We start from the raw sequence: 14519 nt of genomic DNA, 5'->3' as shown, positions 1-14519 counted from the left end.
GACGTCGTTGCGTGAGCCGAATCATTCAGCCTTAGGCGCTCGGCAGACGACCTGCAGGACTTCTTCCTTCAAGGCATTTCCCTTTACTTTGCACCGCTCAAGAGGCATCGCAACAATGGCTCAGACAGCGGGCATCGACCAGCTCACAAGCTTGGTCAACGGCCTGACGCTCGACGCCGTCACCGAAAAGTACCCCCAGGCTCACCCTGAGATCAACCCTCTGGATCTCTACAGGGCACACCTCAGCAATGTCCTGGCAGGCATCTCCGGCGTGGACTCTCAGATTGTATATCCCGCCATCAACTGGACAACCGGCCTCGACAAGGGCGACTTTGTCCTTGCCGTTCCAGCCTTGAGGATCAAGGGCCAGAAGCCGGATGCTCTCGCCAACAAGTGGGCTGAAGAGGTATACCGCCTATTCTCGAGCTGCCATCACTCCCACATCTAACAGTCGAATTGCACAGTTCCCCCAAGATGACGCCCTCTTTGACAAGCCCACAACAAGCGGTCCCTTCATGTCATTCTTCCTCAAGGGAGCCCCGCTGTCCAAGTCTTTGATCCCCATGATCCGGAATCTTGGTGGAGAATATGGTAACTCTTGACTTACATTCCGTCTCTTATTGAGTGAAAACTGACAAAGCGCTGTTAGGCCGTAACCGATTCAACGGCCTGAGGGATCCCAAGGACCCCAGCCAGGGCAAAAAGCGCATTGTAATTGCAACCCCCCCCCATGCATGCTCCTGTTCGGGCGTTAATCGTTGTGCAGATTGTCGAGTTCAGCTCTCCAAACGTTGCTAAGCCATTCCATGCCGGCCATCTCCGATCAACCATCATCGGTAGCTTCTTGGCCAACCTCTACGAGGGCAGCGGCTGGGACGTGGTTCGAATGAACTGTGAGTGGTCCAGCCATACGTCACCAAGAGGAGAGGAGGAAGTACTTTGTGCTAATGCCATCTTACAGACCTGGGAGACTGGGGTAAGCAGTATGGACTGCTGGCTCTGGCATATGAGAAGTATGGCAACGAGGAGGCACTCAAGAAGGACCCCATCGATCACCTGTTCAAGCTCTACGTGCAAATCAACGCCGAGATGACTGCAGAGAAGGAGGCTATTGAGGCGCAAAAGAAGGAGGGCAAGGATGTTACTGAGCTTGAAGCCAACAGCCTGGACGAGCAGGCTCGTCGGTACTTTAAGCGCATGGTAAGTGATGGGCACACTCTAACCCCGGTTATCAGTTGCTAACGACGACTTCTATCTAGACTGATAGGGAACCGGAGGTGCTCCAGCAGTGGCAGACCTTCCGGGATCTCAGCATTGAGCGATACAAAAGTGGGTTATTGCGCATCGCAGCCCTGTTCTTGGATCAAACCGTACTGACGCATTTGGTAGAAACATATGCACGACTCAACATCGAATTTGACAAATACAGCGGTAAGCTTTGATCGTCGTCGTTGCTAGGCGAAAGAGACAACTAACTCGTCGCAGGTGAGAGTCAAGTCTCAGAAGAGGCCATGGCCAAGCTTGCTGTGGAGATGGAAGAGAAGGGCATCTCCCGAGTGGACAACGGCGCCACGCTTGTCGACTTTACCCAGCTTCTGCCTGGCAAGGAGGGCAAGCGACTGGGCGTAGCGGTCATCCGGTACGTTTTGAAGTCTTGTCTTCTGTGACGTTGTGCTAATGCCGTGGATCATAGAAAGAGGGACGGTACTGCCCTGTACCTCACTCGCGACGTTTGCGAGTTGCTTTCCCGAGTAAGTAAACTTGCATCTCCGATGTCCTGATGGACATTCTCTTCTTTCAAGAGCGGGAACAAGGCCGTTGACAACCCTTAGTACGAAACCTACAAATACGACAAGATGATCTACGTCGTGGCGAGTGCACAGGATCTCCATCTCAAGCAGCTCTTTGAAATTGTCAAGCAGCTCGGCTACAAGGACATTGCCGAGCGCTGCCAGCACATCAACTTTGGCCTGGTTCTGGGTATGAGCACCAGGAAAGGTACCGTCAAGTTGTGAGTATCCGCCCCAAAATTCGCACGGCCAGTTGGGCTGTAAGGTTGGCTGACACGGGATGCAGCTTGGACGACATCTTGAGGGACTGCGCAGACCACATGCACGAGACGATGAAGAAGAACCAGGAGAAGTACGCCCAAGTCGAGAACCCTGAGGCTACGGCCGATATCCTGGGCATCAGCAGTGTCATGGTCCAGGACATGAGCGGAAAGAGGTGAGTGCTTCCCAAGCCTGACGGTGTAGCTTTCACCATACTCATGGAGATTCCAGGATCAACAACTACACGTTCAACATGGACGCCATGACCTCGTTCGAGGGCGACACGGGCCCCTACCTGCAGTACGCCCACTCGCGACTCTGCTCCATCAAGCGCCGCGCCAACTTGACCGACGAGGAGCTGCAGAGCGCCGACCTGTCCCTGCTGACGGAGCAGCACGCCGTCAACGTCGTGCGCATGCTCTCGCAGTACCCCGACACGGTCCAGAACACACTCAAGACGCTGGAGCCCACGACGGTGCTCACGTACCTGTTCAAGATGTCGCATGCCGTGAGCAGCAGCTACGACCACCTGCAGGTGGTTGGCAGCGAGAAGGAGCTGATGAAGGCCCGCATGGCGCTGTACGACGCCGCGCGGATTGTGCTGGCCAACGGCATGAGGCTGCTTGGATTGACGCCCCTGGAGAGGTATGCTTTTAAAGCCCATTACTTCTTTTCCCCTTTACTTCTTTTTCCCCATTTGATTGATTCTCAGAGTCAACTTGACCCCCTTGCGCTGTTTTTCTTCTTTTATACTGACTTGGGACCAGGATGTAAAAAAATGGGTACCGGTGCTCCGTATTTCGTACTCCGTACTCCGTATGCCGTGCCGCTTTGGGCCGCACAGTTGCCGCAAAAAGGCTCCGGTTTTATCTGTTAGACAACAAGATGGAAGATGTAGCCACAGAAGGTCTCGGGAAGAATCGCAATAAACATAAAGTCTCTGACTCAATCGTAGTCCAATACTCCATCAGGCTGACTCCGCAATGATTTTTGTTTCTCCCTCGGTGACAAAAGGGAGCATTCCCAGTATTTTCATCCACTAATACCACCTAATGCCTCGTAGGTACATACGAAGTACAGGTGTAGAAGAGTTCCGCTATCATTGACGCCAAACGAGCTTATGCTTGATAGCTCTCCTTTACACATGTCTTCGTCTTCAATGATACAGCTGTGAATTTACTAGGATTAGGATTCATCGCTTGATAGTTTTGATGACTTGTTGTTGTAGGCCTGGCCCGGTGAGCCGTTAGCGAAGAACAGACCCGGGACAATGACACGTCGAATATGCTCCATATACGCACTCCATAAACGTGCTCAACATAACGAAACCAACGCAGCAAAGGAAAAAAGAGAGCGTCCAGTTCGTATACGGACCGACAGCCGCAGAGAACAAGACGGATGTAAACATCATAAAAATAGAAAGCCAATGAAGGAGCCTCTATTGCTAATAATTGGAGATTGAAGAAAAAAAGTTCCTAGCGCCCGACAGCCGACAGGCCGTCACCCTTGCCGCTCATGCAGCCTGTTGCCCAGCTAATAAGAGAAAAACAGAATCCGCCGCTGCAGATTCCTTTCACGGCACTGTAGCACGCTTCAAACTGTATGCATCCTTGGATATGTGAGGTAACAGATTTCTCTATTTCCGGCTTCGCAACTCCAAGCTGTCATCATGCATAGCCCAAGGAGAGTATAGGAATCCGGGCACCGATCGAAACGAGAAACTGGAGCCTCGAGAATTATCTAGTACTTTAAGTGAAAAGAAAGAGCAGGTTATGATTTCATCTGTCCTGCTACTTTTCGCTGACCGAAATGAAGAATCGAAAATAAATCGGAAAAGGAGCACTCGCCTGCACGAGAAAATACGAGTATGTAAGCACGTAAGAAGAAGAGTCATAGGGGAAGAAAGGGGGAGAGGCAAGGTCGTTGCAACCCGAAAGGTTCCGACTAGCCTATCGAGCGCCTCGGACTTCGTCGTCTTGAGGAACGCCGAGAGCCTCCAGAGGGTGTGAGAGGCAAGCATTTTGCCCTGTAGGGGATATCCGATTGAGTTTCTGGTAATAACGCGGTCAGACATGTAACATGTCTGTTTTCCCGTTTTTCTTGTCCAGAGTTCTGACTCGTCTTAGCATGCGAAGGGGCCTGATATAAAGCATTCCGGCGCCCCGGGACCAGAGGGGGGTGCTTGCTTACATGCATTATCATGACCATCAACACTTGTCGCGGAACCATATAGCCTCCCCTTCATAGCTTATATTTTCGCATAGTATAAGCTCCGACATGACCTACACCAAGACCGACGCCCCCAGACAAGCCGCCAAGCTTGCCAAGGTCGTGGCCAACAGCCATGGAAGTTTACGCCTCGCCGGCCATCCGGCCCTGACACGAAGGCTTGCATGCACCGTCCGACCCGTGTGCTCTTCTCACCTCCTCCACGGCCAGACCATGCGAGCCTTTTCGACGACGCCCGTCTCTCAGCTCAGAGATTTCTTCCCTGCCAAGGACACTCCTCACATCAAGAAGACGCCGCCGGCATGGCCCCATCCCGGCTTCACGATCGAGGAGCTCAAGCAGGTGACGCCGTCGCATCGTCCGCCACGTGGCTTCGGCGACTGGGCGGCGTGGAAGATTGTGCGACTGGCGAGGTACTTTATGGACAAGGCCACGGGCATGGACCGGGAGCAGCAAGTGGACAAGAAGCATCCGACAACCGCCGTCAAGGCGGAGAAGCCACTGACGGAGGCCCAATGGGTATGATAACTCGCTTGTTCTGAATGACTGTCTGTATCACGAGACGCATAGATGGCTAACTTGCCTTTTCGGCATTGCAGCTCGTCCGGTTCGTCTTCCTCGAAAGCATTGCCGGTGTCCCAGGCATGGTGGGCGGCATGCTCCGCCATCTCAGCAGCCTCCGGTACATGAAGCGCGACAATGGCTGGATCGAGACGCTCCTTGAGGAGAGCTACAACGAGCGCATGCACCTGTTGACGTTTATGACCATGTGCGAGCCCGGCTGGTTCATGAAGCTCATGATCATCGGCGCCCAGGGAGTCTTCTTCAACAGCCTCTTCGTGGCGTATCTGCTGCACCCCAAGATTGTCCATCGCTTCGTCGGATATTTGGAGGAGGAGGCGGTGCACACGTACACTCGAGCGATTCTCGAGATTGAGGAGGGCCAGCTGCCCAAGTGGAGCAATCCCAACTTTCGGATTCCTGATATTGCCGTCCAGGTTAGTGACACGAAGCAAGAGAACATGGTGGAGAGCAAGCCGGCTGACACGCGTGATTGCAGTACTGGCGCATGCCTGAAGACCACCGCACGATGAAGGATCTCATCATGTATATCCGAGCCGACGAGGCCAGCCACAGAGGCGTCAACCACACCCTGGGCAACCTCAACCAGAAGGAGGATCCGAACCCCTTTGTCAGCAAGTTCAAGGACAGGGACGTTCCGAAGCCGGCACTGAAGCCCGAAGGCTACGAGCGAGAGGAGGTGATTTAATCGGACGCTCGCTCGCTGTGTTGTCGGTTGATGCTGCAGAAAGGAGAAAGTAGAGGGTTAAGGTACCTATGCGTAGGTAAGACACTGAATGGCGTGTTTGATTTGTTTCGTGCGCAGACAAGAGTCGGCTGGGAAGAAGGGACTCGGAGAACGAATTGCATCATTACGGAGTTTTTGATTTTGGCACAACTGCATCGTGCCTGCCTTGGGTAGAACACTTTCCTCTCTCGACTCTCTTACAAGATTAGGTACATATACACGCATGATTGATACTGCAAAGGGGCATGGCATGATATTCCTTAATTCAAATTCAAAAAGACGAGAGTGGCTATGGTCTCGTGCTTCATACACCTCGTCGTCATTCGTAGTGACAATCCTTCTTTCTCAACTTGGCAACATGACACATGCTTTTGGACAACGAGCAACGGCTTAGACGCTGCGGCCCGGGACGATGACCCGTTACCAGGAACTGCGATACGAGAAGCCACGGAGAGGTGCATGACAGGGTAGTAACCAAGGAATATCCCTTTGTTCTTCATATGCCTGTAGTGGTGAGTACTACGTTTAGAGGGGGGTCTTGCGACTCCAGCTATAGACCGAACACCGTCCGACACAGGCCGCAGCACATCAAAACGGGACGTCGGATTTGGTGGCATCCACAAAAACGCGCAAATTCGGCAACGACCCCCTTAATTCGGACGATTACCGAGTTTGATCAAAAGTTGGCTGCGGCAATTTAGAGGGAGAGACTGGATTACGGGGAAGAACCAGGGGGGAATGAATAGCATAGAGTTCGCGAGGGGATAGTGACGACAAGTCTGTGTGTGTGTGTTGGAGGATGGAAAAAGCCTTGCGGAGAGCCTTGCAGCTGATCCGAATCAAAAGGGCCTATGGTTAGCCAATGGGACGACGGGATCTAGATTTGCTGGCAGGGCTGGTAGCCGATTGGCCGTCGGGAGCCGAGGATTGGCGGTGTCTGATTGGATGCTTCCCGGGGAGCTCCTTGCGTGTTGAAAATGGCCGTTGACTTCGCAGACGCTTTGAACCACTGTGGAGAGAAGAGCGTTGATGCATTATTGCCTCTCGTAATATATACGGCAAAAGAAGCCATCAGAAGACATCCTCATCATATTACCTGAGATCTTGATCCATCTCTGAATCGAGTTATTGTCAAGCTAGATACCAGCGTTCTGAGTAATACGACCCCAGCGTAAACTTACCTCGCTCGCCGTCGACTAAGTACGTCACTCGTGTGGCTGTGGCCGCCAGGATGGAGCACAAACCCACCTCACCCGCGTTTCGCAGGATCCGAATTCTGTCAATCTGTCCTTCGTCCCATTCGTCCCATTCCAAATGATCTGATCTGGCTCCATTTCGTCCCATCCACATCCACATCCCATCACATCACCGCCGACAGGGCAAGGGGGGCACTTTTGTTTCTCGTGTTGTGCCTGTGCCTGTGCCTGTGCCTGTGCCTGTGCCTGTGCCTGTCAACGTGAAACTGCTGCGGCCACGCTCCTTCGGTGACGGTTCATATTATCTACAATTGCTCTTCGTTGTTTCGGAGACCCTTACGTGTACTTGCACCTTTTTCGGTCTGTTGGTTTGGTTCCCCACTGCTTTCCGTAGCCTGAGGTAGCCTATATGCTATTTTCGGATGGACCCTGGAATTGCTGTCCCTTCACATCATTCTTCCGATCCACAGCCACATACAGTATGTTTTCAAAAACCCCTTGATTCATGTGAAACATGCAGAAAACACTTCACGGGGATGAGATTACGAAGAGAAACTGTGACAGACGAGGAAGACGGGAAATATAATGCCCATCGCTTCAGGCTACACGCTCTGCGAAATTTCGTACACTGTACATACTAGCTCCTAGGTGAATTTAGCACACGACTGAAGACAAAAACAGTGCTGCTGGGCGTTCGGTATGTGTTGCGCAGATCATTGGGGTCCCTGGTTCGGCCAGTTGTCGTCAGCTTCTGGATGTTTTGCAGATAACCCGTCACAACTGGGCTAATAAGGTTATTTGCGATTCTGCGACATGACACAACATGGCCCTGGTCCTGGGCGTGCGTGCTTTATTCTTCTCATCTCACCGTACGCCTGGGCGGGCATGTGTTCGCGAACAAGAGAATCAGCATGGTCATGGTTGAAGTAGCGTACCAGACAAGGGCCCTTCGCTGTTTCTCCCTACAAAGATGGAAAAGTCGTCATCATCATCTCCACCACGGCCGGTCCATGTGGGGGAGGCGATCACGCACCCTGCTCTCAAGCTCTGCTAAACGCGGGTTTCAGGGTTCGGTTCCTTCATTCAGCGTTGAGCTATTTGACGGTGGCTGTACCGGTCGAAAACGGGCTGTCGCTAGGCGAGTTTGTTAGGGGCCTTTGAGAGCATGATTCGCGTCCTTCCAGAGAGAAGCGTGTGGTTTGATGACGGATACTGGCAAATCCGAGGCTTCTCTTTCTCTACAGGTGTGCCACCATGATTCAACATGAGAGTGAGAAGAACAAGCTGGTGGTATGACTTGTAGATGCCCGTAGCATTAGGGGGTCGCTTTTGCTAAACCTTGTAGTAGTAAAGTCAACAGCCGAATTTCTCACTACCTACCTTGGAGCCACGCGGCACCACAGGGTTGTCGATTTGGGACATATTCCAGATCTTTTGGAATTCTTCGCTGACCCCATTTGGAATACTTTCCGTTTCCAATCAAGTTCATCTTCCCGCGTTCCTGTTCTTCTTTCTACAGCATCTCACATTTCACTGCCGCTGTGGAGGGGCGCCAGCGACAGACTACTAAGGCCATCCATGATCCATACGACCTTGTGCGGGGCCGTGCTCGACGAGCCTGGCACAACCGTGAGCTTGACGAGGTACGAGGCGGTACAAGGCGCTACGCAAGGGAGGTTGAAATTGGTCTGGATTGTTGGCTGGCAGATGAAGATTGAAGGGACGGAGGCCGCTCGCGTTGCTGCTCGGCGCCAACTGCCGGGTATCGCTAAATGTCAAATTCCAATCATGTTTGGCCGTGTACTCAGTACTCGGTTCTGTGCCCTTCAAAGGTATCGCTCAGCTATCCTAAGGCGTGCTTCCCCTCACGCTGGTCTGGAAAGTACATGCAGCAAAGTACAGCCCACGTATCCCAGACTTCAAATCCTCAAACAAACAGCCTTTCTTTGGTGCCCCTCGCCTAGACGATTTTTCTCTCTTTTCTTTTTCACGTGGATATGACAGCACAAACAGAATCCGGCCAGCTCAAGCTCCAGCTGCTGAAAGCGACCTCCACTGGGCTACATGTGCTAAACTCTAGCGGCTTGCTCGCTGCTAGCACAGTTCCCCAGCAGCATTTAGCAGTGCTGCTCCGGCAGCCTAAGCCGTGGCCCTTCAGCCCCTGCTGCTGCTAAAGCCCCAGCGACCCGAGGCCTGGAGCGGCCACTTGGTCCAGCTCAGTCCCATAGAATCCATATCCATCCCACCTTTTGCGATCACTTTGGGTAGTAGCTTCTGCCTCCTCCATCATCATCATCCTCCCGCACCTCGACCAGCCCGCAGCCTCTCCAGTTCCCGTACCGGCTGCGTCGTCATCAGTGCCGTCACACGCTGTCACTGCACTCTCCAGCACCAGCTCCGGCTCCTGCTTTAGCTCTTGCTCCTGCTTCCCTAGCAGCAGACTTGCGGCCACAAGGTTGCTGCTCCAGTTTGTGCACAGCCTCGCGGGTCCCCGTCTCTGGTCGATGATTTGGCGCCCAACCCGAACGAACCCCGACAAAGAAAGGTCGCAGAACGATCCTCCCCCTTCCCGTCATCTCTCTTGCTGCCAGTGCCGTGCCGGACTTCCAAACTTGTCGCCAGCATTTCTCTAGCATCTCTGGCCTCCAGCACCCGTCATCCAGCATCCAGCATCTGGCATCGCCTCGCCTCGCCTCGCCAGCAGACCCTCGGATCCAGGCCCAGCCCTATTTGATACTACTCAGACGGCTATACCCACGGCTCATCCACCCCATACCTGGACGCCCGCACCTGCTCGGAGATCGAGTTGCAGCCGGCCTCAGGACCGCCCGTCTGAAACAATTGTCCAGACTGTGATTCGCACCGCTGTACGCGTCCTGCCGCTGTGATAGGGCCGCACCCCCCCCCAGCACCTTGCATTGCTGCCGCCAGTGCACAGCCTCCCCGCTGTAGCCCGGAAGGCTGACTGTGGAATCTGCCTCGCGACAACGAGGTACAGTACGAAGCAGACAGATCAAGCCCTCGGCCGCCATCATGGCCCATGAACCCCAGCGTGGAAGGTCGCCGTCGGCCGGTGGCTTTCAGTCTGATATAAACCAATCTCACTCGCCGGCACGGAGCCCGTTGCCACCCACAGGCGAGCAGCCATCCGCTGGTCTTGGAGTTGGACTCGGCGTCGACCTGGATCCGTCACAGCAACAACAACTGCAGCAGCAGCAGCAACAACAACAACAGCGACTTCAGCAGCAGCAGCAGCAACGAGCTTTCGCGGCGCCTCTGCATCCCAACTACGACTCCTTCGGCGCAAACGGCTTCCTCGGCGCACAAGCCAACGCCGTCGACCCGACAAACGGCTTTGATCCCAGCACCAGCTTCGGACAGCAGCCGGCCACCGGACCCGACTCCACCCTCTCCCTGAACGCCCAGGCGCAACACAACTACCTCTCGCCAAACCTCCACGACGGTGACTTCTCCCTCTTCCCCTCGGCTGCTGAGCAAGGCGATCAGTACAACGCCCCCCTCTTCGACCAGCCGCCCCTGGGCGACCTCAATGCCATGACCTCCCCGCACTCGCACCAGTCTCCGACCCCTCCACAGCTCTTCCAGCCGGACAGTCTGCAATCGCCTCCCTTCAACCGACATCAGTTCTCGTCGCCGCCGTCGGCTCATTCGAGGAATGCTTCTCTAGGACCCGAAGCCGCGCTTCTTCCAAGCCAGATTGGAGACTGGACCCAGCCGCAGTTCCAGGGCCATCGGCGAACTCCCTCCGAGTATTCGGACGTCTCCTCCGTGGCCCCTTCGCCCCATCTTGTCAGCTCCGATACGTTCGACGCCGACCACTCGGGCCACTCGCCTCTGCAGAGGCCCGCGGATGTGAGCCTCTACCAGGAAGTGCTCGGCATTGGATCCTTCAGCCTGGCGGATCACGGTAGTCCGGGGTATCATGGTCGAAGTCCCTCGCACAGTCCAGCCATCAGCCCTCGAATAATGCCCCAGCAGATGCCGGACAACATGCAGCCCTCTTTCAACCTGATTCCACCGAATGGCGGCTTTGACGGGGTGTCAGGATACCCGGACCTGCAGCCCGGCCACGAGAGCTTTCCCTCGCTATCAGGCGGCATGGGTGGCGATGTGCACCAGATGGCGCCCCCAGCCATCAACATCGACTTTGCACCGACCAATTCGAGACAGGGCAGCTTTGAGCCGCCCAAGTCGCAGATGGATCAGGATTCGCTGACGCCGCCAGAAAGAGGTAGGTCCTTCTTCACCTTGCAGCGTAGGTTTACCAACTGTAGGCGCCCCGAACTGACGCGAGTATTACAGGTCGTCCAAAATCTCGCCCGAGAGCGGTCACGGACCCGTTCCACCCCGGTAGCGGAATGCTGCCCCCTGGCAATCTGGGATCCTCTCTCGGCGTTGATCTTGCGGCCCGTTCGGATACAGCATCTCGATCCTTGTCCCCCCTAGACAGGCAAGGAACCAGCTCACCAGCATCTCGAAGACGACAATCGACGTCCTCGGTGCCGAACAACGTTATAGCCTTACGCCTGGCGGACCCGGAATATCAGAATAGCCAAGAAGCCGGCACAAGCAAGCGCATGCAGAAGCACCCGGCAACCTTCCAGTGTACCTTGTGTCCCAAGCGATTTACCAGAGCTTATAATCTTCGGTCTCACTTGCGGACTCACACCGATGAGCGTCCCTTTGTATGTACTGTCTGCGGTAAAGCATTTGCTCGACAGCACGACAGGAAACGGCACGAAAGTCTTCACTCTGGAGAGAAGAAGTTTGTCTGCAAGGGGGATCTCAAAACTGGTGGCCAATGGGGATGCGGCCGACGGTTCGCGCGAGCGGATGCCTTAGGAAGGCATTTCCGGTCTGAAGCAGGCAGGATATGCATCAAGCCCCTTCTGGATGAAGAAATGGTCGAGAGGCAACGCCAATGGCAGGAACAGCGGATGCAGCAGAACATGGCGCAGAACATGGCCAACCCGCAGGTCATGGGCATGGATGCCGGCCCAGCTTATCCCATGGACGCCAGCGGAAACTACACTCTCCCCCAAGCTCTCTTGGCTCAGTATCCAGCACTAGCACAGATGAACTGGTCGGCGACGGATATGGGAGGCGGACTGGACGATGAGCTCAGCGGAAGGTCGTCATTTGATGCCAGTGACTACGATGACGGCGACGATGGTGGCTACATGAGTAGTTCTGGGAGATATCCAGAAGAAGGCATGGGTCAGAACTATGCCGACATGAATTATATGGGCGAATACGGGCGCTGACGGAAGGTCTCTGGAATCTTTCGTTTTCTTCTCCTTCTTTTTCCATAGTTGTCCTTTTATTCCGCCCTTCACCCGTACCCCTCTTCGACTTGCTTCGATTATAACCCAACCCCCCCCCCAGCTCAGTCCCATAGAATCCATATCCATCCCACCTTTTGCGANCCCCCTTTTTTTTTTTATATATATATTTTTGGACTTCAACGGCCGCCGTGCCTTACTAAGTTTTCTTCGATCTTGTCCTCCGGACCCTATGTCGGGAAGCAGCGAGCTTGGATTATATAGCGCGGAACGGGCGGCAGGTTCTTCGAACCTCTTTTTTCCTTTTTTGAATAATGCGTTTGCTTTCGCTTTGAGGGTCACACGAAAACGAAATTGAGATGGCTCGGGTTACCAAATAGACGGCTTGTCGCATACCTAGATACCAATTCTTTGAAGCTCATTCTCACCCGGATTGTGAGATGTCACAAACGTTATGGTGTTGATAGGGATTGAATGAAGCAAGAGACCTACTGAATACGAATAAATCTTGTTCATTCAGGCTAGGTGTGTTGATGAGTCAAGATCGTATCTTGTTGTGAGTGTTGATTTGGGCTACTTGCTGGTGATGTGTACAGGTCTCGGCTGTCAGGAACAATATTGAGGTCGAAGGGGCAAGTCTTTCTACCTTATACGCACAGTCCATGAGACAGTCTACCTTGCCTACCAAAGAGCAGACCAGACTGGGTCAAATGCATCGGAAGCAGCACATCAGGAGCGACCTGGAACAGCATAACATGCATTTGACTATGTCGTATCCCAATACTCTACATTGGAGCCTTGCTCGAGTAGTGAGCGGTGTTAGTAGAAGAGATATGGATCTTGGACGAGGCATGCTGCTGGATCTATCTCATCTTCGTAGATCCGCATATTAGCTTGTCAATGTAGCCTCAGTTGTTGGTTATGAATGAACAAGTGCTGCCGCTGTGGTGGAAGTTGGGAAATCAGCCAAGCAAATTACCTCAGATAAACAGACAGTCTACAAACTAGGTAGCCTTGAAAGCCTCTCATGGGCCACGACCTACCTTAGGTACTCTGAAATCGATCACATCGGGACACCAGTCAGATGAGGAGCGCCTGCCTACGTCCGGCGCCGAAGATGTGGAGACCCCGGCTCCGGGTTTCGAACCGGGATTACGGGGGCTTGAACTCGATTGTCTGTGCTTTTGTCCGGCCGGCGTTCATGGCGCAAGCCGTGGTATGTATGTCCGTGTATGTATGTGCAAGCAAGGTTCCCTTGGGCGCAGCTCCAGCAGGGTCTGGCGAACAGGGCAGGGTCTGCTGTGATCATGATGTGCATGCCGTGCGGTTCTCGCAAGCATCGTGGNGGAGGGCATGGATATATGCCCGACAGCACCATTTGAAGGAGCTATGTAATAGTGGCTGTGATCAATGTCCTTAGATAGCGAGGATCGGGAGTTTGCCAGTGGCTGACGCCTAGTTGCAGTTGCAGTTGCAATTGCAGATGTGGTGAATATGAAGTCCGAGGTGGATCAAGCGTCTAATCATCATGAGAATGCTGGCACGTCATTCATCATCTGACAGCAGAACCACAAATACAGAGCGTTGCTGTGGCCTGATAGAAGCGCGAAAGCAACCGAACTTGCCGCTTGATTTGCCAGACGTCAAGCTGTTGCCAAGTCGACTTGGGTCTGACCGCTTCAAAGACCCCTGTCATGTTGGGGTCCTGAGCTTTCGTTGCTGTCGCACAAGGACACCCACAGCCGACTTGTACTCAGTTTCTTTCCTCGACTTTTGATGGACGATGCGATAGAGCAGATGTCTGCCATTCAATCCTCTTGCCGTGTCGTTTCTGTCACCGATGTTCGAGCATGCTCCTGCGTGATCCCTTCTCTCAATCCTTGTCCAGAGCAAGGAAACGCGGTTCGGCGATTGAGGGCATCCCACGAGAGGGGCACGGACAGCCCTTGGCGTGGCGATACCATCAACCCTGAAGTTACTGCTACCTGCACGTCGCAGCATGCAGCTGCGCGCATGAATGGTTCCGTGTACGGCAGAATGACTCAAGGGGGTCAGCTGAGGGCTGGGGAACAAGAGTTGAACCCTGATGAGACGGCCGACAAGCGGTCAAACGAGCATCCCAAGTGACCTGTAACAAAGCAAAAAGCCCGCTGAAAGCACCCAGACGTGTACATGTACCTGGCCGTATGCATTTGGCGACGGATGGATGGCCGCAGGCTCTTGTTGAGGGCTTCGTGACAGCCGCTGCCATTGGCCGTTGGGCCTCGAATCGACGTGCCCTGCATAGCTGCGGCAGTACCAGTACATGCGCCTTCAGGCACCTGCAGAGGGGCTTTGCGCATGCGTTTGATGTGCGGCATGCGAGATATTTGTCTTTCTTGATTCAATCGGTGATGTGCAGCCGGGTGGATCGAGGGCCTGCCTGCATGAG

The 14519-nt window shown here is 54.0% G+C and overlaps 4 protein-coding genes across 4 annotated transcripts; 3 read left to right on the top strand and 1 right to left on the bottom strand.

The window, feature by feature from the left end:
• Nucleotides 1-115: 115 nt before the first annotated feature.
• On the top strand, nucleotides 116-2825 carry CCMA1212_002337 (Arginine-tRNA ligase; the record flags this gene model as incomplete). Its single annotated transcript, XM_073699723.1, has 13 exons — nucleotides 116-406; nucleotides 465-591; nucleotides 650-711; nucleotides 767-893; nucleotides 962-1200; nucleotides 1260-1329; nucleotides 1390-1431; nucleotides 1486-1639; nucleotides 1694-1751; nucleotides 1833-2011; nucleotides 2077-2226; nucleotides 2283-2696; nucleotides 2819-2825. The coding sequence occupies 13 exons, from the start codon at nucleotides 116-118 to the stop codon at nucleotides 2823-2825; spliced, it is 1920 nt and encodes a 639-aa protein (XP_073562558.1).
• Nucleotides 2826-4315: 1490 nt separating this feature from the next.
• Nucleotides 4316-5550, top strand: CCMA1212_002336 (Alternative oxidase; the record flags this gene model as incomplete). The annotated part of the gene is made up of 3 exons (XM_073699722.1): nucleotides 4316-4799; nucleotides 4880-5278; nucleotides 5341-5550. Exons 1-3 carry the CDS (start codon nucleotides 4329-4331, stop codon nucleotides 5548-5550), a joined length of 1080 nt encoding a protein of 359 aa, XP_073562557.1. The 5' UTR covers nucleotides 4316-4328.
• A 4268-nt stretch (nucleotides 5551-9818) lies between these two features.
• Nucleotides 9819-12070, top strand: CCMA1212_002335 (C2H2 finger domain transcription factor crzA; the record flags this gene model as incomplete). The annotated part of the gene is made up of 2 exons (XM_073699721.1): nucleotides 9819-11037; nucleotides 11109-12070. The coding sequence occupies 2 exons, from the start codon at nucleotides 9819-9821 to the stop codon at nucleotides 12068-12070; spliced, it is 2181 nt and encodes a 726-aa protein (XP_073562556.1).
• Nucleotides 12071-14139: 2069 nt separating this feature from the next.
• CCMA1212_002334 (uncharacterized protein) lies at nucleotides 14140-14448 on the bottom strand (the record flags this gene model as incomplete). The annotated part of the gene is made up of 1 exon (XM_073699720.1): nucleotides 14140-14448. The coding sequence occupies one exon, from the start codon at nucleotides 14446-14448 to the stop codon at nucleotides 14140-14142; it is 309 nt and encodes a 102-aa protein (XP_073562555.1).
• Between the last annotated feature and the right edge of the window lie 71 nt (nucleotides 14449-14519).

The sequence above is a fragment of the Trichoderma ghanense genome (assembly GCF_004382785.1).
Source record: "Trichoderma ghanense strain CCMA-1212 chromosome Unknown scaffold_1, whole genome shotgun sequence".
In the NCBI taxonomy this organism is placed as follows: Eukaryota; Fungi; Ascomycota; class Sordariomycetes; order Hypocreales; family Hypocreaceae; genus Trichoderma; species Trichoderma ghanense.
This window is presented reverse-complemented; position numbering and strand designations above follow the sequence as displayed.